Below are 25,433 nucleotides of genomic sequence, written 5' to 3'. Positions count from 1 at the left end.
GAAAATCGGATTAACACAAATAAAATTCCAATTTTAAGATTTGAAGCTTGATTTGTTGGCAAAGTAAAATTATCTTTTTATTATGGAAAATGCATCAAGTTTGCAATTGATTTGCAGTTTCATCTGTGATAGGTTTTTGAGCAGTTCCCAAGCAACTAATGAATAATTCTGTTTTTCTCTGCTTAGTAATTGGCATTTCAAAGGAAGTTAGCACACTTTTCCATGAACTTTGTGAGACTGGTTGCCAATTTTCAGAAGTGATTTGTTATGTGAAATACTATGGATTCCTTTCTACCTCTGAATAAAAGTATTATTTTCAAAAATCACAGCACTAAAGCTTATTAGGTTTTGCAATGCTTCACGACTACTTTCCCTTTGGATTAACCATTACATTAAGTAAGCCAGTGTGAACCAAAATGCCTTTAATAGAACACTTTTATTTCCCTCCTGTCTCTGCTGGCTGGGAAGGGATACAAACACCAGAATCAAGAAAAGTGTACAGCATCTGTCCAGAAGAAAGTATCAGGAATGGCCAAGTGGGCCAAAATACACAGATTTTCTTCAAATTTACACTATTGCAGGTGTCTTGCATTTTTGCTGCTTCCAGGCAAAACAAATAAGACTGGTTCAGATGGTCTGTGTAATTGAAAGCATCTCTTTATTTACTAGTGCAGACTACAGCAATCATCTGAAGTTTTCTTTTCTACACAGGTGCTCTAAACAGCCAGAATCTTTTAAATGAGCAATATATAAAATGCTGGATGGCTGGCAAGAGCTAACCAACAGCTCTGCATTCCTTATGTTTTACAGAATCCCTGTGGGTCACAGGAGTAAACTGAGAAGTGTTTCTCACAGATAGACAAATATCAAAGCACTTTTATATCCTTCTAGCAGAAACAGACATGTTATTTCTTCTTCTCCCAATCCAGAATACTCAGTCAACTATCTCAGCTGCAGGAAGGCAATGTTTTGCAACATAAAGATTGGTGCTGGGAAAGACTCTCATATAGGGGGGAAAGAATGAAGATCACTGGAATGATACTTGAGAAATAACAAAAAATTCCAACTCAAGACCAAAATGTCATGTGAGGATACACACATGTGTATACACACACATATGTGATACACATCCACATATACTCACAGACCTGCAGAGTTAGTAAATGTGTTTATATGCTGGACAGCCAGCAAGAAAGTGTGCCATTCAGTGTCAGAGAACATTACATGCACATGGAGATAGCGAGGGGAGAAATTTACCCCTGAAAACATTACCCCAGAAGCCTTTCATCTCTGACTTCTTATAATCTTCCTCTGTGGTAGCCCCCTTGTCCGGTCCTCCAAATTTGTGTGAGCCGAGAATTCATTTTTAAATACAGATTTTCTTAACTAAGGTGTTATTACAGTAAATTGAGGCCTAGACATGCAATACAGCATGTATCTACACACATGCACATAATACATGCACATATTAAAAATGTAAGACCCTTGTGCAACACTTCATCACAACCAATTAACATACATCACCATTCTGTGAATATTTTCTGAATCATAGAATCATTTCTGCCAAGAATTATTCTGTTCCTAGGTAAGTGCTACGGAACACGGCTGTGCAGGTACCGTTACCTTGTTCAGAAAAGTAGCCATGGAAAAAGGCTGAGAAAACATTTACATCAATACCAGCTTGAATCCTCAGTCCATTCTGATGCAATATTGTGTTTTTGTTACTCCCCTAAAACTGTTTAATAGGGTATTTTAAGGTTCTTTTGTAGCAGTAAACAGTATGTATGCCAAATGAACCAACTCCTCTATTAAAAATCAATCAATAATTCAGCTGCTTTTCCTTATGTGAAAGTGCAGACATTTCACTAAGCCAGAGGAACAGTAAGTCACATTACTTCCTTTGTACTGCTCTAAATCCTTTTGCAGAATTATCTTTTAATTACTAATACTTGTGTTTGTAAAAGTATCACAAAGAAATAGCTTTACAGAATATTGAGTAATTTAAAGAGTCAATGAATAACCACACTAGTTACTGATAAGAAATTTCAGTTTACAAACGAATCTGCCCACAATATTGCTGACTCCATTACATTTGTGACAGTAGAGAGATATTACTACTAGACATTAAAGTTGCTTGACACATAGCAGCACTGTGAAAGAAACCTAATCTGAGTATAAACATAATTTACAGTCTAACACTGTTTACCAAGGTAATATGAAGTATTTATAGTACTAATGAAGACTGGCTTGTACATTTCTGTTTTTGAAATAGTGGTACGAGTATGAAAAAGTTGGCTCATGTTCTTTATAGGACCTAGAATGACAGGCTGGGCAACACATTAAGCTCAGACAACATCATTCTGCCAGGAGTAACTAGTCATCTGCAGGAACATCTGAACAAGAAGTGAACCTGCTCTTGAGCTCCCTAATTTGCAACTCAGTTTTATCCATGTAAATGGAGATCAGCAGTTGTTTATGTAAAGATGCTAATCTAAAAATTCAGACAGCTTAATGTCAAACATACCTCCTCAAGAGTTCTGTTAGCTGGAGGCAACAGAAAGTCTGATGTGATCAACATTTCAGCTACCTCAGGTAACTGGTTCAAAGCAAATGCAAGGTGCTACCTAAATGTGCTTACAACTGCCAAAAAGAATTACCCTTCTTTAAAATCTGTAGTTAATAACTACTGTTAGAGCACAAAGAGGACACAGAAATATTCATCTGTAAAAGTTATATTTGATACAAGTGATGAATTCTATTAATTTTTATCTCACAACAATCTCTCAAAACCCGTGTAAAAAAAAGTTTTGACAATATAGCCATTACCTCCAGCACTTAGTATCTTGTGCAAACATTCTTTTCCTTGCTTCACCAGTTTGTCAAGCAACAGTTTAATCTTCCCAATAGGGAAACAACAGTGCTGTGTTCCCAACTTTAAGAAGGTATTTCAGCTGGGTCACAATATTCAAAGTCTACCTAGTATCCAAAAGTTTTTTTACACTTACATGAAATCAAAGTGAAAATTGCCTTTTGATGTCCTCACCCTGAAGACAACAAATTCCAAAAACTCCTCAAAGTGCACTTTACAATCAACCTGTTCTCCAGCCTCCCAATTCACTGGTATTGTCTGCATAACAAGTATTATTCACAGAATCTTAAGGGTTGGAAGTGACCTTGAAAGATCGTCCAGTCCAAAACCCTTGCCAGAGCAGGACCATCAAGAGTCGGTCAGATAGGAACTCATCCAGGTGGGTTTTGAATCTCTCCAGGGAAGGAGATTCCACAACACATCTGGGCAGCCCATTCTAATGCTCCATCATTCTCAGTGAAGAAGTTAATGATGAATTGCTTGTTGCATTTACAGCAAGTTTATTGGGGAGAGGGAAAGTATTCTTTTACAAATGAGCCATGTTTACTGCTGAGATTATTTCCCAAGAGAGCATTCAGAAAGCAAACTGGAATATATTACATTGACAATTATTTTTCAATATTTTAACATCGGCCACTTAAAATTGGTTGTGTTATTAGCACATACACCAATCTTTAAATACACTACTTCTACATAAACAGTGCAAATCTCAATATTCACATCAACCTGAAGTTAATGCTGCAATTACTGTTGACATTCACATCAAGAAAGTAGTAAACTATATCACATGAGCAATTCCAAAATTTCAGAATGCCATTATTAACGAAACACAGAACAAATATGTTTGGCTTCAAAGCCTTGTTTGATACACACAATCCCTGTAAACATGGGTGTATTGTATTTGTCAATACTGATATCCGATATAATTCTGTAAATAAAACCACTGATATAAACAATTCCTATAACCTTTTTTTGCATAGGGTTTAGATTAAGGTTATTTTAAGATAGAGCAAGTTAACAAAATTCCCTAGTCAATTAGTTTTCCATCACACAAATTTAGGCATATGATTAACTTTACACAAGGAGTCTTTCTGACTTCAGTGTAAACTTACACATGTAAGCATTTGCAAAACTGGAGTCGTCTTTAGCATTTAAGTTACCCCTAATCTTTGAGAATACTAGCAATAAAAGAGCTGTCCATAAATTTATAAAATACACTGATGTAAAAGTTTATGCTAATGTTTCTGTAAGTCACATTTATGATTTGAAACAGTTATGTACATACTATACTATCACAGTAGGAAATACTTCACTGTAGAACACCACAGTGAACAAATTGTAAAGCACAGTGTTCAATATAATTTCCCTTTAGTATTCCCAGTGCATAAGTTGTTAACATCTACACTACACAAGGTGCCCTGGTCTAGTATTTGTTATATACAATGTAAAAGCAAGATAGAAAGAGCTTTGCAGTCTGAAGTAAGGAATGAAAACAGTGGGTAACATACAGGGATTACTTCCTGCAAAGTATAGAATTCTCCTTCACAATGACCGTATCCACCAGATACGGTGGATTTCAAGTCATTCACCCCAGTAAAACAGTGCTCAGCACCCTGTAGGAAGAGAGAGTTGAGTGCACTTTATTAGAAAACATCTCTTTTTGATGTTGTAAAGTGCAAAAAAGAAAACATATATTCTAATATTTTACAGTCACTATTGAACTGCTGTATTTGCACATTGCAAAATTCAAATAACTCGGTATACATTTTGTATGGACCCTATAACAAATATTGAAACTGGAGTTTTTTGCATCCATAAAAAATTCTTAGTATTTAAAGTTATTGTGTAAATATAAAAAGAAAATATAAATTATAATGAATTCTTGAAATAGATATTTTAACTGTGTCCATTTTCAAAGCATTCAATATGAAATTTCACTTCCTCTTACAGTATTATATTTTTGAATCTGTAAAACATTTTAAAGTTCACAACTTCAAAAAGCAGAAATAAAAATTATTGTATCACAGTACTAGACACCTTACCTTAGCAGACATTTTTTACCCTAAATGTTTTAAAAATTAAATTAAAAAAAAGACATATTCCTAGTTTTTAGAACATATATATAGAGTCACTTTTTAAAACAACATAAGAGCTCCCTAGCACTTTATTTAGCTTTTGAAATTCAAATAAATGTGATAGAATGTAACTACTAATTTAAAAGGCCTTGAAGTACTGCTTTGGTTCATTGTTCCAATGATCCTCTGTATGCGTGACTTGTCAGACTCTATGACATTCTTCACAGAGCTGGGTAAATGCAAAAGATCCAAAAGTTCTCTATATGTTACAGAGCTTTCCTTTCTTTGAACAGTGGGGAAGAAACTGGGAGGAAGATCCTGATGTGGAGAAACAGTCTTCCTCCAAGCTGTACCACGAACAGCATAGCTCTTTACCTTGAGCTTGCCTGCACACCAGTAATTTAGCCCTAAAAGAATACAATGCTGGTTGTAGGATAGTATTTCACCGTATCCTGTGATACCAACTTAATGCTAAGAAGAAATGTATTGAAACACAAAGCTAAAAAGGCATGACCAAAATACATTTTTAAAGCAACAGACATATTCCTGTATCCTGTAGGTCACAGGAAGGAAGGGTGGGAGAAGACAATACAGGTAATAACAAGTTTATAACCACTGAAATCTTCAAGACAGGATATTCTCTGCTTTTCAATCAGAGAACTGGAAGATGGTTTCTGAGTTATTGCTGTCTGTAGGGTTTGTTGGCTGCAGTGTCTTTGTAGGTGTAGTTTTACCATGAGAATGAGAGGAAGAAGAATGTGAACTTTCACTTGAGCTGCTACGCGTCTCTGTGCTTGTACTTGTTTTTTTCATTTTCCTTCTCTTTGCAAGAGGTGCCTTGTCAACATTCTGAAGACAAAATCCTTCCCTTTTGTACTTGTTAAAGGCCTGTTTAAAAACAAAAGGTAATTCTAAGGTTTTCAAAGGTTTAAGACATTTTATAGCTCATACCTTACGATGAATGTTCTATGGTAAGTCATAGATAAACTGCAATCTCTTGATAGAATCTTACTAATTTTTATTCTAGTTGTAAAATAACTTTACTAGACTTTACATCTATTTAAGAGATATCTTCCCCTCCTTATTCTTTACAATATAGAAGTAATTTTTATTAAGTCACAAACCTGTTCAAGACTACATTTTAAGAAACTATAGTTAGTTAAATTACAGGTTTTTTTTCAGCCCAAATTATATTGCATTTTCAGGACCTCGCTAAGCAAGTATCTCAGCAGTTTATTCTCTATGGAGGGAATCGTGACAATCAACATTATGTTTGTATAATACAGTTGCAGCTAAAATGTTTTTAGTAAATATTCAATAGTACACAAACAAGTCCATTAAAAAAAGTATCTATTATATTAAAACCAAGATACGTTCCAGAAATTTTACCTTGATTTTATAACCATAAGGACAAAAAAAATTCTACTTACTCAAAGTTAAAAAGAAAGATTCTGTTTTTTTATAAGAGTTTTAAGAGCTTTTAATAGATTTCTCTATAAAAAAAAAATAGCTATTTCATGAAGAGTCATCTCTCAGTTCCCAAAACCCCATCAGTATAAATATCTTCAACAAATCTTTCCTTTCCTCATCAGTCACATTTTCTCTGTGCTCAATCAGAGATGTTAGGTACTGAGGAAAACATGCAGCTATAAGCAGTCACAGAATTACAAGTACAAACACATATTTTAAATTAAGAGAAAGCATACAAAAATCTATATTAACACATCACAAAATTTAGTATGTGACACAAGATTTCTCAGAACTTACATGAAAAGTGGCTTTGACATATGTATGCACCGCAGCTCCTGAAGAGCCTAAGTTATCAGGAGTCATTAGAGGGTTGGATGACAGCTGGCTACCATCCTGAAGCCATTCATTGTACCTCAGGCTGGACATTTTAATTCTTTTGTTTGGATCCACTGTTAGAAGTCCTAATAGAAATATATTACATTCTCTTAAATGGTGAGCTATTTACTTTCTTTTAATAGCAAATGTAATTAATTTTAAGAAAATCTCATGTGTTGCTTTGATAAATAAATTATACCGATATTTACTCTCAGCATGCCAATATTTACCTTAGATAAGGCTCACACAATATTAAACCATCATCTTTTCCAGAAGTATTAAATGCAAGAAATTGCTATTTAACTGCTTGATAACTCAAAGATCTTTTCACACAAAAACTCTGAACTATCAATTGATTTCTTCACTTAAAGCCTGTCTAGGATGAAGTTCAAGAGAATAAGCTTCAGATTTTCTGCATGATAGACTGAAGTCTGAATGTGGAGATGCCTATCTTTTTGGCAAAAAAAATCCTTACAAGCCTGCTTCTATTGAAATTCAGAATTCCACCTTAGTAGAATTAAGAATGGTGTCCAATCTACACTGAAAACGTACTTAGATGCTCAAAAACTTAAGGGAAATCAAAGCAGAGCAAATGTGAATGAAGCATCTCAGAAATACAATAGTCTTAGCATACACATTCAAAAAGAGCCCGAGGAAAAAATTATAGTAATACATTCATTTTCTGTAAAAGTTCAGCTTTTGTAATATTCATTAAAACACCAGGTTGTGAGATAAAATCAGTAATGGTATAAAACAAAACCTCTGCTTTTAAATATGTTTTTTAAAAGTCACTGAACTTTTTCTGAAGCTTTTCAGTTACTTCTAACTAGGTCAGGTAACACCTAATACCTCAGGTTAGGCGCTCTGATGCTGATCGCAGCATCTGGATATTGTATAGTACTCTAAGTTTAACCTTTAGAGATACGAATACAAGGTACACGAAATATTTGTGAATACGTACCTTGAATTAACTCTTTAGCCTCTTCAGAAACATTTTTCCAAGCTTCTCCTTCAAAGGAAAATTCTCCCTTTTTTATTTTCTTCATAATTTCCAAAGCACTGGTACATGTCAAACTTTTGTCTTGAGACTGAAATGGTACCTGTCCTGATAGCATTGTATACTGTCAGGAGAACAAAAGAAGTATTAACAAACACAGTCTATTTCTTGCCAATCCTATTACTAAATGTAGAGTGCTGTTGTTTGCATCACCAGCATTATATAAGGAAACTTTGACTAGTGTAACTTGACAGCTATAGAAAATTCAGAATTCACTAAGGACTTCCTCTGGAGTCCTTTTTTGAAAAAAACATTCATTTGGTTTAAGAAATCTACAAACAAAACACAATGATATTTCTATGCAGTTTATATCTATTGAAATTATTTTTCTGTAAATCAGAATGCAGTCTGATTCCTTCTCTAAACTGAACCTGTAGGAAGACTACGTGTATGTCTGTAAAATGTCCTAACAAGAACAATTCTCTTTTTAAAAATCAGACTGTACCAAGTGTATTTTTCCATTTCCTGAAACGCTGAATTTGATTTTCTGCTTAGGAAACAAAAAACCTCCACTCCTTGAAAAAACGTCTGTCTTTGGAATCTATTATTTGTTCAGCAGTATTTTCACCTCACTTGAATTCAGCATCTGCAATTCAAGTTTTAAACTGTGTCAAGTCCTCTGCATTTTAACAAAGGGTAAATACACACAATAAACTTACAGTTAAAGACCTTACTTACCAAAATTACGCCCAAACTCCACAGGTCACAAGATTCATCATAACCGTTGTGATTCAAGAGCTCTGGGGCAGCATAATGAAGAGTAAAACATGGAGTCTTAAGAGGCTGATTATCAGGTGGTTTTAAACGAGCGAAGCCAAAATCAATTATTTTTATTTCTGAATTATCAGTTTCATCCGTAAACAACAAATTCTGAAAAGCAAAACCAAAATCAATACTGGCAGTGGGTAGAAAATTGGTTAGAACACTTAATGACTATTTTTATCATTACTTTTCTTAGTACAGAAAACTTCCCATTCTCTAGAGAAATGGGCAACTGAGGGACAGTAGGAAAATGTGGAAAAATAAAAATAACAGTTCTCTGGGATGTAAACGTGATGTGTTTATCTGCCTCCTGTATATCTGCAAGTTAGGATAGTTCTGTCTGAGATAATTAATGAAAATGGGTTCTTAGAGAACAGAGGGGAAAATAATTTGGGGAACACTTACAAGAAAAATAAAGCAAAGATTTCAAAATAAATAGAAAATTGCCTTCTTCCTCAAACAAAAGTAAACTTTCTTAAAACTCTCATTTCTTTCTAGCACATTGCAAATGACAGATTCTTGCTAGAGGAACTCATTGCGTGTCTCATCTTGTGACTGAACAGTCATTGGCCCTCAAATGGTAACACACTGAAGCCATATTGTCAACCTCAAACCAATGGTGTACATCTTACATGAAGATAAAAGAAACTTTGGTACAGTAGTCCCTGAGAATTCCAGCTTTACAGACTGAAAAGTGGCTTTGACATATGTATGCACTTCAGCTCCTGAAGAGCCTAAGTTATCAGGAGTCAAAGTTGTTTTATCACCATGGAAGAAGATTTAAGATAACCAATTCCTCTTTTCCCTGAGTATTTACATTTGTCAACAAGGATAGAAGAGTGAAACTAAGTCTTAGGGGGACTGGCTGAAGCCAAGTAGAATTATAAATTATTTCTATTGTTCCCTTGAATTTCTGAAAAAAGACAGGAAAGCAAATTTTTCCTGTTACCTTTGCTATTTAATCTATGCAATGCTAGAAAAAGTCTCACTATTAGAAATCCTATAGCCCTATGTAACTTTGCAATACAAAAAGTGAATGACTCAAAGTAATTAACTTCAAATTCATTAAGAAGGGAGAAAAACTGACTGCTAGGCTGCAAGCATATCAATAAGGAGAACCTTAGATCATTCATTACGGATAAGAGAGAATAGCTGCTACAACACAGTATTTTTGTAATCTGTATGGCTGCTATAGCTTACTGTACAATCAGGAAAGTCAGTTTTCCACACTAAAATGCAGTGCAAATTGATTTACAGGAAACATCATTTCAGCAAACACAAATACAATGAAGATAGCTGATTAATACAATCATCTTTTTTTCTATGGTGATGTTATACACCCAAGAAGTAAACAAAGAACTGCAGTAACATTGGTTTTAAAAACACCTCCTTTCTTAAGACAAAAATGAAATTATTTATGTACAGAAAGAAAGGTACACTCCAAATGTTTTAAGTCACCTTCAGCTACTTTGCTGATTAAGTAAATAAAGTGTATTTCACAAAAAAACTCCCACACTTAAAGCTATACTCCAAATATATTTTAAGGATATATAAACAACATTATCTCTGCCTTGGTGTGCTTTTGTGATAGCTTTAGAATCTAGTTTACAGATTAATTATCACTTCACACAAAAAGTCTTCAAATCCTCTACTAAGAGGCTCTAAATGGACACATATGCTACGCAAATTCTTTATTTCTGTGAATTTTCTATTTTCTATCCAGTGCTTTTCCTCTATTTTGCAGAGCAATATATGTGATATACTCAACAGAAGAGTTTAGGGTTTTTTTAACTGCATGAACTGGAAGTCTCATCCTTAGCGGTACGTAACCAGTCATATTTTTAAAAATAGACTTACCAGTATCACACTAGATGCCCAAGTTGAACATCAAAATAAATCCGACTGCAACTGACAGAAAAGCAACAAAATTTCCTATAGATCTTTTTACAGAACCAAATCTATATTGAGAAGCCTGCATATCCCATACTAAGTTCATGTCTGAACTTAAAATAGTAACTTACAAAAACAGCAAGCAGGAAAGAGACAGGCTGGCTAAGTCCAACTTTTTGGAGGCAACGGATTCAGCAAGGTGTTTGATAACCCTTCATTACTAGGACTTCCCAGACTTCTGTTCTTGAACATGATGTAGAATTGAAGACTGCCTAATTTACCATGCAGCTGAAGCTCAACTTTTACAGAATCTGGCCTTTTGATAATGACTTGTTTTCAAAAACTTTACAAGAGTCACAATTTCAACTGACAGATTGGAATTTCACAATAGTTTCTCTTTATTTAGTGGTTTATATAGCACAGAGACTCCAACAGAAAGATGTTTTCAAATGCATATATTTTGGTCCTATTTTAAAAACCAGTTTAATACCAACACCTAGCAGACTTCTTCATCTGCTGCACTGGAATTACTATAAAAGTACTAAGTTTGTAATATACCATGTTACAAATGGCTGAAACATTGGTAGGAATAATGGATCATGTTAAACTACAGATAAAAAGGGAGTAACTATTTCCTGAGGTATGGTGACTGTAATCACTGAAATAATGTAACATCTCTACTGGATGAACTAGTGTCAGTCTACACTTTTCCTGGGCTAAAGAAAATTAACATATACCCAGGCCAATGTCGGCAAAGAAAAAGGAGCAAATACTGGCTTCAGGAAGCAGAACAAAGTCAATGGTCAGCCTTATCATATTAAACTGAATTGTCTGGGAGGCAAGATATTGCTGCACAACATAACCAGCAGAATAACTAACTATTGAAAAAATATATTAAATAACTGTTTCTTTTGAGAAACTAATAAACTCACTGAACTCAAATCACGCATCTTTATTAGCTATCTGTGTTGGTGTGTGGTTCATTTTGTGTTTAACTGGGACAGAAGGCAGTAAAAGGGTGCTGCAGCAACTAGAAAAGAAGCCCTATCTATCTCTGCTTATGAACTGTTTCATACAATACATACATACTTACCATTAGTAAAACCTGTCCCCAAATAACCAAAGGATGTTTTTGAACAAGTTCGAATATAAACTGCTTACAAAAATAAAAATGTTTACTAACAGTTACTTTTACCTATCAAGTATCTATAGAATTACAGGAAGTAAAAGTAGTAACATTTAATAAAAAAATATGCAAGGAGAAAAATCTTTAATTAAAGATGGAAGAACAGAAATATGTCACATTTCAGATGTTAAATAACTTAATGTCTAAACATATATAAGCAAGTCACTATACCTCAGGTTTCAGATCTCTGTGGACTACTCCTACATCGTGCATATGGCTCACTGCTGAAACAAGTCTGCGCATAATATGACTAGCTTCAGTCTCACTGAAATGTTTCTTTTTCTGAATACGTTCAAGTAATTCTCCTCCCTTCAGCAATTCCATTACTAGAAACGTGTGAAGCTGAAACAATAAATTAAACATTACAAATCAACATTCATTCAGGAGTCAAGTGCTATTCTGAAAGGTTCTTAAAGTTTGAAGAAATTAAACTGCTGCTTTTAGCAATTTGGAAGGCCAAAAAGAAGCACCAAATTCCATCTCAGATGACATTTTTCCATCAATCTCCCTGAGACTGAAGAATGTTGATGTTTTCCCCAAGCCCACCATATTTATTTACAAAAATGTCACATCACCATTTAAATGGATGTATCTTCAGGGAGACTAAATGCGTTTCTCTTGATGCCAACAAATAAAGCTGGATAAAGCTAGACTTTTGCTGTTCAAGCCTGTTCTGATGCGGGGAGAAATTTCTATTAGTATTCATAAGAAGTCAGCCTTTTAATGTTACCAAATCCTTTGGAAGCACTCTGAAACTTTACTGTGAAATCAAAGACTATCAAGGATTTCTTCCAATTTAATCTCCTGCACAGATTATCATGCCTACAGAGAAGCAGCCAAAACTACTCTATCATTAAAATCACAACAGATAACTTCCCAAACATTAAAGAGTATTTTTTTCCTTTAAAAAGTAATGGTTGTTTAGATAGTCGTTCTTTTCTAGACAATCAGTAAGCACTGAATTCCTTGATTACAGACAACATTAGTACACAATCAAATGCAATTGAAACGTCTTGCCATTCAACAAATAGCAGACTTCCCAGAACAGGAAAGTTAAGTTAGCATTCTCAAAAGACAACCGATGTAGGTATGTGACGGCTTCTAGCATCTCCTTCCCCTGAATGACAGTAACAAAAGTATTATTTGTAAGTAAAGAAAAAAGTTCAGGGAAGACGTCAAAGAATGAAATGCAAAGCAATAATCACAAACAGAAGGTGCGCAGTATTTAGATAAAGGAACACAAAGAGAGCTATGTGGACAGAAAGCAATAACGCTTCTTGGAACAAAGTGTCTACTAGTTACATTGCTTGCAGTACTTTTAAGATATCCCATCCTGCAAATTTTCTTTATGTCTTGGGAACAGCTTTCTTAGCATTAATGATTACAATACAGATTTTTCACCCTCTCAGCTCATTTTGGAAGTGCTCCCCATGAGCACTCTGCTGATCTATGTATAAACAGTATAATAGGGACAGACTGGGACACATGTGGAAGTAGGAGAGCCCATGCTCATAACAAAATCGTAGACTAGAATCACAGAGTATTTGAGGTTGGAAGGGACCTCTGCAGGATATCTGGTCCAAAACCTTAACTCAAACCAGGGTCAATCTCTAAGTTATAGCAATTATGGCTTAATACATGTTGTGAAGCTTGCATTATACTACAAGAAAAGACAACTAAGATCTCTAAATAAATCCTAAATTGACTTCAATAAAATTTCAAATAGAGACTCTATTTCACATTTGGTAATTTAGCAAGCTACTCAGTTACATCCATTAAGCCACAAACATCCAAGAAGAAACCATGCTAGATATATAACCTTCATATGCAAGATTTCCAAATAATTTCATAAATATTAAAGTAATATTAAAGTAAGATTCACAACAACCCCAAGGGAAGATCATTAGGTACCTCAGTATCATAGATGTGGAAAATGGGCCCATTAATATATTGTAAAACAATTAACAAAGCATATCAAGGACGGAATTAAAAACAGAATCCAGGGTTCCAATTGTTCCCAATACTTTTTTGATTTGCTAGAGTAACTACAAGTTCCCTTGAATGCAGAACTTTTGGCTCATCTTCTATACTGACTAGACAAAGGCCCTAGGAAGAAAGCTGTCCCCACAGTAACAGTATGCCTAATTCCTAAAAGTTCTTGGGAAAACACGTGTCAATGTATTTGGCAAGTGCTGACTATTGTGCCTTCAAAATACCTGGTCATGATAAACTTCATGTAACTTCACTACATTTGGGTGTCCTTCGCAAAGTTTCAGAGCTGTTATTTCTCTCTGGGTGTTGGCTTCCATTCTGGAAAAAAATAAGTATTTTGTACCAATTTTACTGGGCAAATTGTGAATTCAAAGTGTTAAACCTATTTTTTTAATTGCCTGCAATCCAGAATTTAATATTACAACTGCTTGAACACAATTAAGAATATATTCAAAGTAAGCTGAGGAAAACTCTCCACATAACCCTGCAAGTCAGAACACTAAAAACCAGACCAAATCAACATTTTTGATGCAACTGCAACTTGCTACAGTAAGAGCTGAAATGATAGAATACTTTCTAAACCAAACTTTTCCCTTAATCCAGGGCAATTTGACTTCACCTCTGTTCCTAAAAATATTTCTTAATGCAGCTTTATTTGCAGACTCAAATTATTGGCCCAATCTTTTTCTGTTTCTATAGGAGATATGAACTTCCATAGCTGTATGGAAACTATAAGCTCCGACTAGGAAAAAAAAAAAAGAGTAACACCATCTACATATGAACATAGGGGTTTATTACACAGACAACTATAAAAATCTGAAATGGAAGACACGAGGCTAGCTTCAGAGCAAAAATCATCACACAAATTCTCTTTCAAGTACTGAAATTTATAGCCAAAAAAATGAACACGGTGAACATTATATGTAAACAGGGACAGAGAAAAACATTTTGTTTTCCACTAAATACATAATGCCTGAACATTTTCACTAAAACTCTCTCCAGGAAAGGCTAACTCCATGCTGAATTAAGAGAATGGCCTTACAGATAATGTAGACAGAATGTCTCTCACCACAGCTTCTTAATTTTGGTTGACTTTACTTTTTTTTAACTAATCAGGACCAGAGCCATTATGAGAATATTGTACAAGAGTAACCTGGTTTTCCGGAGGTTTCATATAATCAACAAGTAAACTAAGTTGTTCCATGTGTATCCCTTCTGATGATGTTGTTCAAACTGAAAGTGATTTCAGGTCCTTAATTTTAAATACCTGACTCAGATAGTCTTTCCTCCCTAAACTAGTATCAGGAAAAGGCAGACCTAGGGAGCAAATGAAAAAAGTTCAGTATCATGAACATAAACCTTTTAAATTTGTGCATAAACTTTTCTATTTTCCCTCTATAAGTTGTTACCATCTCAGATTTTGAACAGACGATATTATGAAAAACAAAGGGGAAGCTCCAAAACAGTAATTCAAGCAAGTTTACAGGACTTACTGTGTCATTAGCCTTCAAGCTAACCATACAAGCTAACCTCAAATTCTTGGATGGAGGCAGGTCCATCGCTACTAACACGTCAATGCCACAGAGGAACTCTTGCTCTGAGCTTTCACCTTAAAGTATCATGAAAAGGTTTGCCTAGGTGTAGGGTCAGCTTTTTTGCCACCGTTGATGGGTAGGAGTGAAAGGACTTTAAGGCAAAGAAGTTTACCAGAAACATACTGTATTTTTTCTTTGAGCAAGAGATGCTAATGTGGTCCTTGAACAATATTACTTATTATTTAGTTTAATGGTTCCTTACTCAAGGTTTGTTTGTGTCCAGCCACTCAGACTGTGAGTGTACTGCTACCTCTAAATACTACACAAACAAGCCCTAAGTCTGCTCACAGCCTGCAATCCTAAAAAAACCCTTCTGAATACAAACCACTTCTTACCTTCATTTAGCCTGGTCCAATAAGATGAAGGAGAAAGAGCAAAAGAATCTGTGAGTAATGTCATTTAGAGATATAATTCCTAAAAGTTTGGTTCTATGGGAAAAGTCAATACTAGTTTGTTCACTGTTAACCAGAAACAAACAAATCTATTGGCTTAAGATGAGATGGGAACAGCTTCCCATGCACCATAGAAAAAACTTCTAAATGTAGACACAAGGCAGAGAATTCCAGATTAAAATACCCAATGTGTCTACTGCATATTACTTGCTCAAGGTCTCAGTACAATGAATTAAATTCTACCCAATGATTCTTACAAGGCAAACTAGTTCAGTATAAAATATATACTTAGAGTAGGATTCAGTAGCCTAAGCACAGCAGAGTCTAGAAAACATCTACATAAATGTAGTAGTCACAAGACTGATGAGAACTGGAGAACAGAGAGGACATGAACAGATGCTAAAGTGACACTATGTAGATGCCCATGTTTAAGTTACTGAATCCCACTTTTAGTGTCTGGTCATCTGAGTCTCTCTGCACTAATAGTTTTGAGTGTGCCTCTTTATCATAGCACACCTCAGAAAACTCTGATGCCTATATTTAGGTGTCTTATTCTTGAAGTTATCCTATCCAAAAAGCATGGGATGCAACACGGAAGTCTGGTGGACAGTTACTTCTAGAGTCTGGACAAACAGAGGTTCAGCCAAATGTCTTGGAGAAGAGATCACTGTGAACTGTCATTTTAGTAACAGATAAATTACACTTTCCCTTTACTGCTAACATTCTACAACGGAGTAGCAGCATATTTACTAATCAAAACTTCAAAATGAAGCTAAAAACTCATCCACCCTTCAAAGAATCTCTTATTTTTATTTTTCCCTGGGCAGAAACTGCCAGAGGTATCATCTATTCTGGAAGAGAACCTGACAGTCCTCAGGTTGAAAGCAAGTCAGCTGTCTCCATTGTCGTTTTCTCTTTAGAACATCCAGGAAACAAAATGCAAGTTAGAACTTCCAGATCTAATTCCTTTTCATATACACACAATTAATTCAATCTGAGGCAATCCACAATACAGATACTTCTGAAAAACAATGCCCTAGGCAATCAATTGGACTGCTTAGAAAAGGGAGATAGAATAAACCTACATTTAAATTACTTAGGTCTAAAGATAGGAGGATCTTACACCTTACTCTGGGTAGGAGTAAAATTACAGTAGAATACAACTAGGAACTAGAAAAGTATTCTTTAGGTTTCTTTTTATGCCCTCCCCAACATGAACAACACTTTGTTTCAAAAAAACTCTCAGAATCTTTTAGAGGCCATAAGGTTACTGTAACTTTCTGTAGCTGCTTCAAATAGCAAATTATTTTAAAGCTATTTTCCCCCTTCCAAAAATATAGTTAACATTATTCTAATCCATGGGTGACAGTAAGCAAAGAAAATATTTTAATTGTCTTATAGAATATTTATACCTTTTGCTAATTATTTTTACTGCGTACTCTTGGCTAGTTTTCTTGTGTAAGCACTTTCGACAAATGGAAAAACTTCCTTCTCCCAATGGTTTCTCTTTCAGATCCAGTTCATAATGATGATAAAATGGAGAGTCCTGTTAGGAAACTGTCTGTATTTAGTTCTGCAGAATACTTTTAGTATACACAGTCAAAGACAAAGAGTAAAGTTTTGTGTTCTTTTTTATATAAAATATAATCTTAACTTCTATTTAATAAAATGTATAAACTTTATTCTAACAAAGAGTAAATCTTATGTTACATTAAACAAACATAATCACTGAATAAATTATTACTACTACAATAGCTTAAGATACAAAATATTCAGACAAACAGGATCAAAGATGGCTATACATACATTTATCCACATATCCATTTATCCACAAAACTATGTGTTTGTTTGAAGACATCACAATAGCATGTGTTCTTATAGGGCTTCACACAACTATACATACTTTTGGGCAAATGCATCATAGAAGGAATTCTGATCTAATTAAAGTAACTTCAAAAATACTTAAAATGGCTAGCTAGATAAGAACTATCAAGAGTCAACTTATATATAACTATATTTCAGTCTTCTGGAAAACTAAACAACCACCTCATTTTTCAGAGTAAACTTCAATCACTTCTTAATAGTATCACATGCAAACTATAGGCTTGGATCATCTGATGAGCCATTACAGAGAACAGATGAATGAATAGTGGCTGTTTTGTAACCTGTAATCTAGCTTGTGATTGCTGCTTTGAAAGTTATATGCAGTCTCAAGTTAAGCAATGGAATTCAGCTCTTGATATTATTATTACCTTCATCATAGCACTTCTGGCAATAGTTGTAGTTCCAGGCCGCTCATCCCCCATATAAAACTGAAGAGGATCTACTGTAGCTGCATTGCGTTTAAACAAAATAGAAGGTGCAACGAAAGAATATCCCTATGAAATTAAGACATCAGAAAAGGGCATTGCTTGAAATTGTTGTACACAGTCATCTTGCACACAGAAGTTTCAGAAGAATTTTTTGAAGAAGTCAGGGTTTTCATAAGAAAACACAGAAACTGTAACTGGCACATAGTGGGTAGACATTAATCTGTTCAATATGAACAGGTAGCTTCCTACAATATAGTTAGATGATTCTCCACTGTAATAAACAAAACAGTAATAATACCAAAATTCTGGTGAATAATAATAAAAATCTGCATCAGTTTCAATTGTTTTGCAATAGTGACAAAAGCTCATACTTCAAGCTAGCTATCTTCCCCAGTTGCCTTTTATTTTAAGGCATGAAATAGTTTTTATATTGTAATGTAATCTTCAAACTATTTTAAATTGCAAAACAAAATAAGCTTCACATTAACAATGTGCCCAGTCTGAGTACTGTAAGAACAGCTGTGGCTACCACTGCAGGATGAATCAGATAGTATTATGACATACATAAGTTGCTTCTTACAGTTACTACAAATCTAACAGCTTCCAAAATATGATGCTATAATTCTTGTACATGAAGTATTAAGCTGCTCAAAAACAGACAATAAAAACCAACAAAGCACGAGGAAGGGGAAGAAAGAAAGCCATCTGAACTGCTGTTCACCTCTGCAGCTTTGGTACCAAACTGTCTGCACATGAGCTGTTTCTGACCATTTCACATCCAGACTGTGCAATCCGAGAAGAGATCCTTCTTTAATAGCATGGGGAGATGGTAAGGAAAGCTTTGTTATTGATCTGTACAGTATTTGATTTTTTAGAAATTAATGTGACTTCTTCAAATACCTGAAATATTCTTTCTGAAGTCTGAGGGGTTGCTGCAGGTGAATACGTTGGATCCATTTCTGTAAACTCTTCTGCAAAATTGCTGACATCCAACTCATCTCTGATTACCGGTTTAAATGGAGCTGGTACTTTTTTGGCAGCTAAATCATCCCAATTCATATTCTAAACCAAAAAACAGGAAAATAAGTTCAAATCAAATGAAAATTTAACAGAAATAGATATTGGAAAACCAGAATTGTCCAGGAACAGGGTCCTAACTCTGTTATTTTCCACAGGCACATGAAAAACACTCAAACTATGCCCAACTAATTTGCTCAGGTAAAGGCAAGAAGCATCATACTTATTTGTGTAGACAGAATGCAGTTATTAAAAAAAAAATTAAATAGTGGTGACAAGCCTAACAATTAGCATGACAGTCCTAACTTTCTTCCTCTATTTCATTGCAGATTTCTATGTTTAGTTACCAATATCAACTTCCAGATCTCTGACAGTATAAAGCCCCTCAATTCTTACCTAAATGCATGGCTAGAAGTAGGAAGTGTATATATAGTAGTTATGAGAAAATGGCCCTACTAGTGTAAAGGAATGGAACTGAAATTAAGTCAAGGTTCTCCTCCCTCTCTGCTCTGCCCTGGTGAGGCCTCATCTGGAGTCCTGTGTCTCGTTCTGAGCTCCCCAGCTCAAGAGAGACAGGGAACTTCTGGAGAGTCCAGTGCAGGGCCACTAAGATGATCAGGGGACTAGAACATCTTCCTTATGAGGAAAGGCTGCAGAATCTGGGACTATTCCGCCTGGAGGAGACTGAAGGTAGACCTCATTAAAACTTACAAGTATTTAAAAGGTGTATGTCAAGAGGACGGTGCAACTTTTTCTTCTGTAGTGATAGGATTAGGGGTAATGGACAAAAGCTGGAACACAAAAAGTTCCATTTAAACATAAGGAAAAACTACTTTACTGTAAGGATGACAGAGCCCTTGAATAAGCTGCCTGGAGAGGTTGTGGAATCTCCTTCTCTGGAGATTTTCAAAACCTGCCTGGACATGTTCCTGAGTGACCTGATATAAGGCAGACCTGCTTTAGCAGGGAGTTGGACTACATGATCTTTAGAGGTACCTTCCAATCCCAATAATTCTGTGATTCTGTGACTTTCTTATAAGAAGAGGAAATACAGAAGGGATGAGAAGAAATTCAGAAGTCAAGATATTGTCCATACTGAATGTCACGATAATTACATTGAAAATATTTCTTTGAAAGGTTTAATTTATACTATTAACGTTAAACACTAATTCAAAATTACTAAATTACTAATTCAAAACATATTTCAGAAGCACCAGAAATACATAGTTTGTTTTTTCAAACAATTTTAACTGCAATGGATAGAACAGTACAACTGTCGTACACAAATTTTAACACACTCAAATTTGAAAAGAATTAAAATTTACTAAATAAGATCAAAGACTTAATTGGACAAGGGAAAATACAGGTGATACAGCACTAATAATGAATTTTACTAATAATGTTAGTGGTAAATTTCTTTTAACAAAAAACCCAAAAACAATACAATACACATCAAATAATTTGTTTTCCATTAAACCTTCTGGTTTACATAGTGTCATTTGGCCGCTTCAAGTAACTGTTAGAAACCGAATATATTAAAAAAATCTATCATGCCCTTCCTGTAATATGCACAAATTCCATATACATGAACACATGGATATTCTTACTAACTTCATTGCAGTTATTCATGCAATTAAACACACGCCTCTACGCTACTCTGTTAACAAAACAATTTGTTTGGATTTCAAAGGCACTAATGTAAAGTAAATGGCATCTGAGTAGTAGTGTTGTTTGTTTTACCTGGAAAAAGGGATGCTGTTTGATTTCATCAGCATCAGTGGGACCACAACCCAGCCTCTTCTTGGGATCTTTCATCAAAAGACGCTGAATTATATCCTTAGAGAGTGCACTCATTTCTTGTGGATAAGGTGGCTCACTTTTTAATATTCTCCTATAAACAAACAAAACCATATATTAAGTAATGACTAAATGTGAAGTGAGAAAGAAAACATTTACCATACTAATGGTAGCATTTAACACTTCCTTTAAATTTCTGTTGTACCCAAAGATAGGAGAATGACAAATGTGAAAACTATTTATTAATACAGAAAGCTTTCAGAAAACATGAAAATGAAACATGACATCTTTAAGAGATAATTTATGTAACTAAATCCACAGAAGAAAAACAATTGTCATTTCATACATACTGATCTTACCATTGATCTTAGAAAAATAAATCTCATAGCTTCAACAGATAGCTCCACAAAGACATCAACTTAATGCATAGTAGTAGTTAAAATATAAAAGACATTATAATGTTAAAATTATAAAAAAAATAAAGACGACTCCACATTTGAGCCATTTAGAGTTTGCCTGCACCTTGTATATTGTGTGTAGTGCTCATGCCATACTCTCAAAATAAGACACTGTAACTGGAAAAATTTTAAGTAAGAGTAACAAGATTAATCTACAATACAGAATGTGCTTCATATGAAGATCTACAAAAAAGCCTAAAACTATGTAGGTTCGTGAAAATGGGACTTAAAAAGACTGGGCATAGTGTTCTCAGAACAACGAACGGTAAAGAGAAAGTGGATAGGGATCACTCTGTCTTTCAATATAGGAACTAGGAGCCATCAAATGAAGGCACTGGCAGCTTAAATAGAAGTACATTTTGATATTCATCTTTTATATATGTTTATATATTTATCTCACATAAAAAAATATATATATATAAAGAGGAAGCCAAATTTTCCTTCAGTTAATCCAAATGTAGATATTGAAGCTAAGAACTCTGAAGGAAAATTGAGAATGCACACACAGGCAACACCTACTAAAGATACATCAGGTTTGAAAAGAAAACATACACAAAATCCTTTAGCACATAGAATCACAGAATGGTTGAAGTTGGAAGGGACTTCTGGAGGTCATCTGTTCCAAATCCCCTTGCTCAAACATGGTCAGCCAGTTGCCCATGACCATGTCCTTTTGAATATCTCCAAAGACAGAGACTGTCTGGACAGCCTGCACCACTGCTCAGTCACTCTCACAGTAAAAACCTGTTTCTCAATTTTTAGAAGGAAACTCCTGTCTTCCAATTTGCATGCGCCTTCTTCTGGTCCTGTCACTGGACACTGCTGAAAAGAGCCTGGCTGCCCTCTATTTGCACCTTCTGTTCAGGTATTTATACACATTGATGAGATCTCCCTGAACCTTCCCATCTCTAGGTAGAACAATCCCAGATTTGTCAGCCTTTCCTCATATGATTCAGTCCCTTAATCTTCTCAGTGGCCCTTTGCTGGACTCTCTTCATTATGTCCATGTCTCTCTTGTACCAAGGAGACCACAACTGGCCACAGAACTCCAGATGTGGCCTCATCAGTGCTGAGTAGAGAGGAAAGATCACCTCCCTCAACGTTCTAATACTTAATCAGTCTAGCATACTGTTTGCTGCCTTTACTGTACAGTCACATTTCTGGCTGCTGCTCAATTTGGTATCTATATATCTATATGCATACTCTCACTGTGGTGACTTCAGCAAGCATGATACATAGAAGGAGGACTTACGGTGCCTTCACTGAAAACAGATTAAATGGTTTTTAAGCTGTGAGAGACTGTGAGGCTGAAATATTACATGAGGTTGTAATAGCAGTAAAATCCCAATTGTTACATGCCTCTGAAAGCTTAAGTTGATCACTGCGGGCCATTTCTAAATTTTGTCTAAAGTTAAGGAATGACGTATCCTTAGTCAGTTATCTCATGGGAGAATTTTTATCTTGAAATAAGTAACTTCTTGGATTACTCAAAAAATAGATAAAAAAAGATTTTTTCCAAAGTAATCTTCCTGTATAACCTCATGACACCCTTGTAGTCCTCCTGAGCTACCTGCCACTTCTTCTGAAGATCATAAGCTATCTCGTTTTGTCTCCTGAGTTCCACCCAAAGGTCCCTGTTCATCCACGTTGGTCTTCCCCACTGGCTCATCTTTCATCATTTGGGGATGGCTTGCTCCTGTGCCTTTAAGATTTCCTTCTTTGAGAATGTCCAGCCTTCCTAAACTCCTTTGCCCTTCACAACTGCCTGCCAGGGATATCTTTTATCTATTGACTCTCCTAGAGCCCACTGCAGAGAAGGCAGCATTTTGCCATGCTGTGTGAGCAGACTCCACGTAAGCTGCATTTATACATGCCAGTGGCATTTGTTCAGCTGACTGATAGTATAAAATACTCTTGATGCTCAGGACTAGTTTGCAGAAACACATTACTGAAGTAGTAAATAATGAAGTTAATTTCTTTGAAAGTTCCAGGAATCTAATACTTAGAATTATCATGGAACTGAAGTATGTTGAGTCGTACACACATTAATTAGGATGGAAAGGAACGTGCCAGAAAAGAAAGACCATATGGGATCAACACATGAGCGAAATGAAGTTGGCAAAGACTAATTAAGTAGCTTGATCAAGTAAAGAGAATTTGGCTTCACAAGTACAATATTAGTAGCCCGTAAAGAAAAAATATTCCTTGCACAGGTCAAAGAGATTATAACTTTCAACTCCTGAAACATTTCCATCTCTCCCTTCCCTATCGCAGACTACGCAGAGCTAGGAACTAACTCCATTGGTATTATTTTTCATGAACTTAAGCTCTGATGAGTTGCTCCCACAAATACTACAGACCAAGAGCATACATGACCATGTGAAGGACTTATAACAAATAAAAAGGAGGAGATGACAGTAGGGAAATTACACCTTGAACTTTAAATGCTCCTCCTCTTTTATCAGTATCTTCAAAGAGACTTCTGTGTTACAGGTGTGGGGTGCTGAGCCTGACAAATCAGCCAATAAACTTGCTGATTTTGTTATGAAAAATTCAGTGAGTTGCTACCACCAATCTCTGCTTGCTAGCTCAAAAATTACATAAACTGATCACAGGTTTCTTACCTGTTCTTTACCAAAGCAGTAGAGATGGGGTATGTGTTTGCTGGCCAAAAAAACCATGCTTCTACAGAAGGTGTAATATTTAAAATGAACCAAAAATAGTTAAAAAAAACCCCAAACCAAAATAACATGTGTCAAATGCTTATAACATGATGTCAGTCTAATGAGAATTTGAAGAGGATTCTGATCCCATTCATTTCAGGGTGATTATCATAAGGACTTAAGCATGAATGCCTTTGCAGTGCTCAATGAAGGTCTTATATAGACAAATAGCATCGTTAAGACTTTTCCAACAAGGACAGCTGATTGTTCTCAGTGGTTAAGGTAAAAGGAAAGGGGAAAATATGCTGTTAGCCTGATGCTGAAAGATATTTTCTTAAATTTCCATTTTAATTAATTCTGTAAACAGCTGAACTAGTCAAAATTCTGATGCACTTCATAGTTAAGAAAATCCAAGGAAAATCAAAGAACACAAAAACATCTATTGAAAACAAGAACAATTTGGCAATTCAACTTCTTGTCCAATTTTTTTCAGCATTACACTAACCAATCTACAAACTATATTGTCAACATTAGTACTACATATATTCACTGTGTGATCACCTTCAGAAATAAAGCATGAGCTATGAAAAACTACCTGAAGATGGGGTGCTTTAACAAACTAATGCCAATTCATTATCAGAAACCATAACTATACAACTTGCTCAAAATAGTGAGAAACAAAATCATTACAAGGAAAGAGGATGAAGCAGTTTAGGAAACAGTAACTATTAGGTGCGAACCAAAGAAAGCCATTATAGACAGAGGGGAAAAAAAAATAAATCAAGATACAAAGTACGTGATACTTAAATGGAAGCCACCTTGTGATTAGCCAGAAAGCAGACACCTGAACCTGACTGTGGATAATAAATAATAAAACACCAGAAGCGCAGAATCTGAATCTTTTTTTGCTTCCACTAGGTAAAAGAGACAAACAGATCACAAAAATCTGAAAGGCCCACCAACAGAAACAACAGGTTTGCGATAGAACTTAACAGTCTTATAACAGATAATCTTAATATCAGTACCCTCAGAACTGTATTATAAGCATCACCAAAAAGATACATATCCACATTGATGTCAAGGAAGCAATTCCAAGGTGTAACTCTCTTGAAGGGCAGAGGGTCAAACCTCCAAAGCAGAATTTTCACCTTCACATTTCAGACTGATTCTACTGAATGCCCTCTCGTGTCAGAAATACCAATATCAGATTCTTATGTTTCATTTCTAAGCAATCAGATCTGTATATGCATCTCCAGTTCTGGTAAGTTGGAGATTTCTATGCAATACTTCAGACTTTTTAAAAACCATTTCCTTTATAAAAAGGCTGAACTGACTTGTATGCAGAGTCACTGCTATGATGTGACTCAAAACAAGTCTAGTATCAAATGGTTTAATTAACGTGGCCAGACTTCCTAACTCATTCTTAGAAATTCTCATTCTAACTCATTCTTTTAGAAAAATATAGAATCATAGAATCACCGAATGGTAGGGCTTGGAAGGGACCTTTAGAGATCATCTAGTCC

The 25,433-nt window shown here is 35.2% G+C and overlaps 1 protein-coding gene across 3 annotated transcripts in view; it reads right to left on the bottom strand.

Annotated features, from left to right (window-relative positions):
* Positions 1-637: 637 nt before the first annotated feature.
* RPS6KA5 (ribosomal protein S6 kinase A5) overlaps positions 638-25,433 on the bottom strand; it is a 78,691-nt gene continuing 53,895 nt past the window's right edge. For all 3 annotated transcript variants that reach the window (XM_061998768.1, XM_061998770.1, XM_061998771.1), the window contains 10 exons: positions 20,733-20,883; positions 18,876-19,037; positions 17,916-18,041; positions 17,076-17,209; positions 13,901-13,994; positions 11,856-12,026; positions 8,525-8,716; positions 7,751-7,910; positions 6,712-6,875; positions 638-5,832 (listed from right to left, as the gene is read on the bottom strand). In XM_061998768.1, the coding sequence (XP_061854752.1) occupies positions 5,593-5,832; positions 6,712-6,875; positions 7,751-7,910; positions 8,525-8,716; positions 11,856-12,026; positions 13,901-13,994; positions 17,076-17,209; positions 17,916-18,041; positions 18,876-19,037; positions 20,733-20,883 (1,594 nt within the window). In that variant the 3' untranslated portion in view covers positions 638-5,592. The remainder of the gene's footprint in view (positions 5,833-6,711; positions 6,876-7,750; positions 7,911-8,524; positions 8,717-11,855; positions 12,027-13,900; positions 13,995-17,075; positions 17,210-17,915; positions 18,042-18,875; positions 19,038-20,732; positions 20,884-25,433) is intronic.

The sequence above is a fragment of the Colius striatus genome, chromosome 6 (assembly GCF_028858725.1).
Source record: "Colius striatus isolate bColStr4 chromosome 6, bColStr4.1.hap1, whole genome shotgun sequence".
Classification (NCBI taxonomy): domain Eukaryota; kingdom Metazoa; phylum Chordata; class Aves; order Coliiformes; family Coliidae; genus Colius; species Colius striatus.
This window is presented reverse-complemented; position numbering and strand designations above follow the sequence as displayed.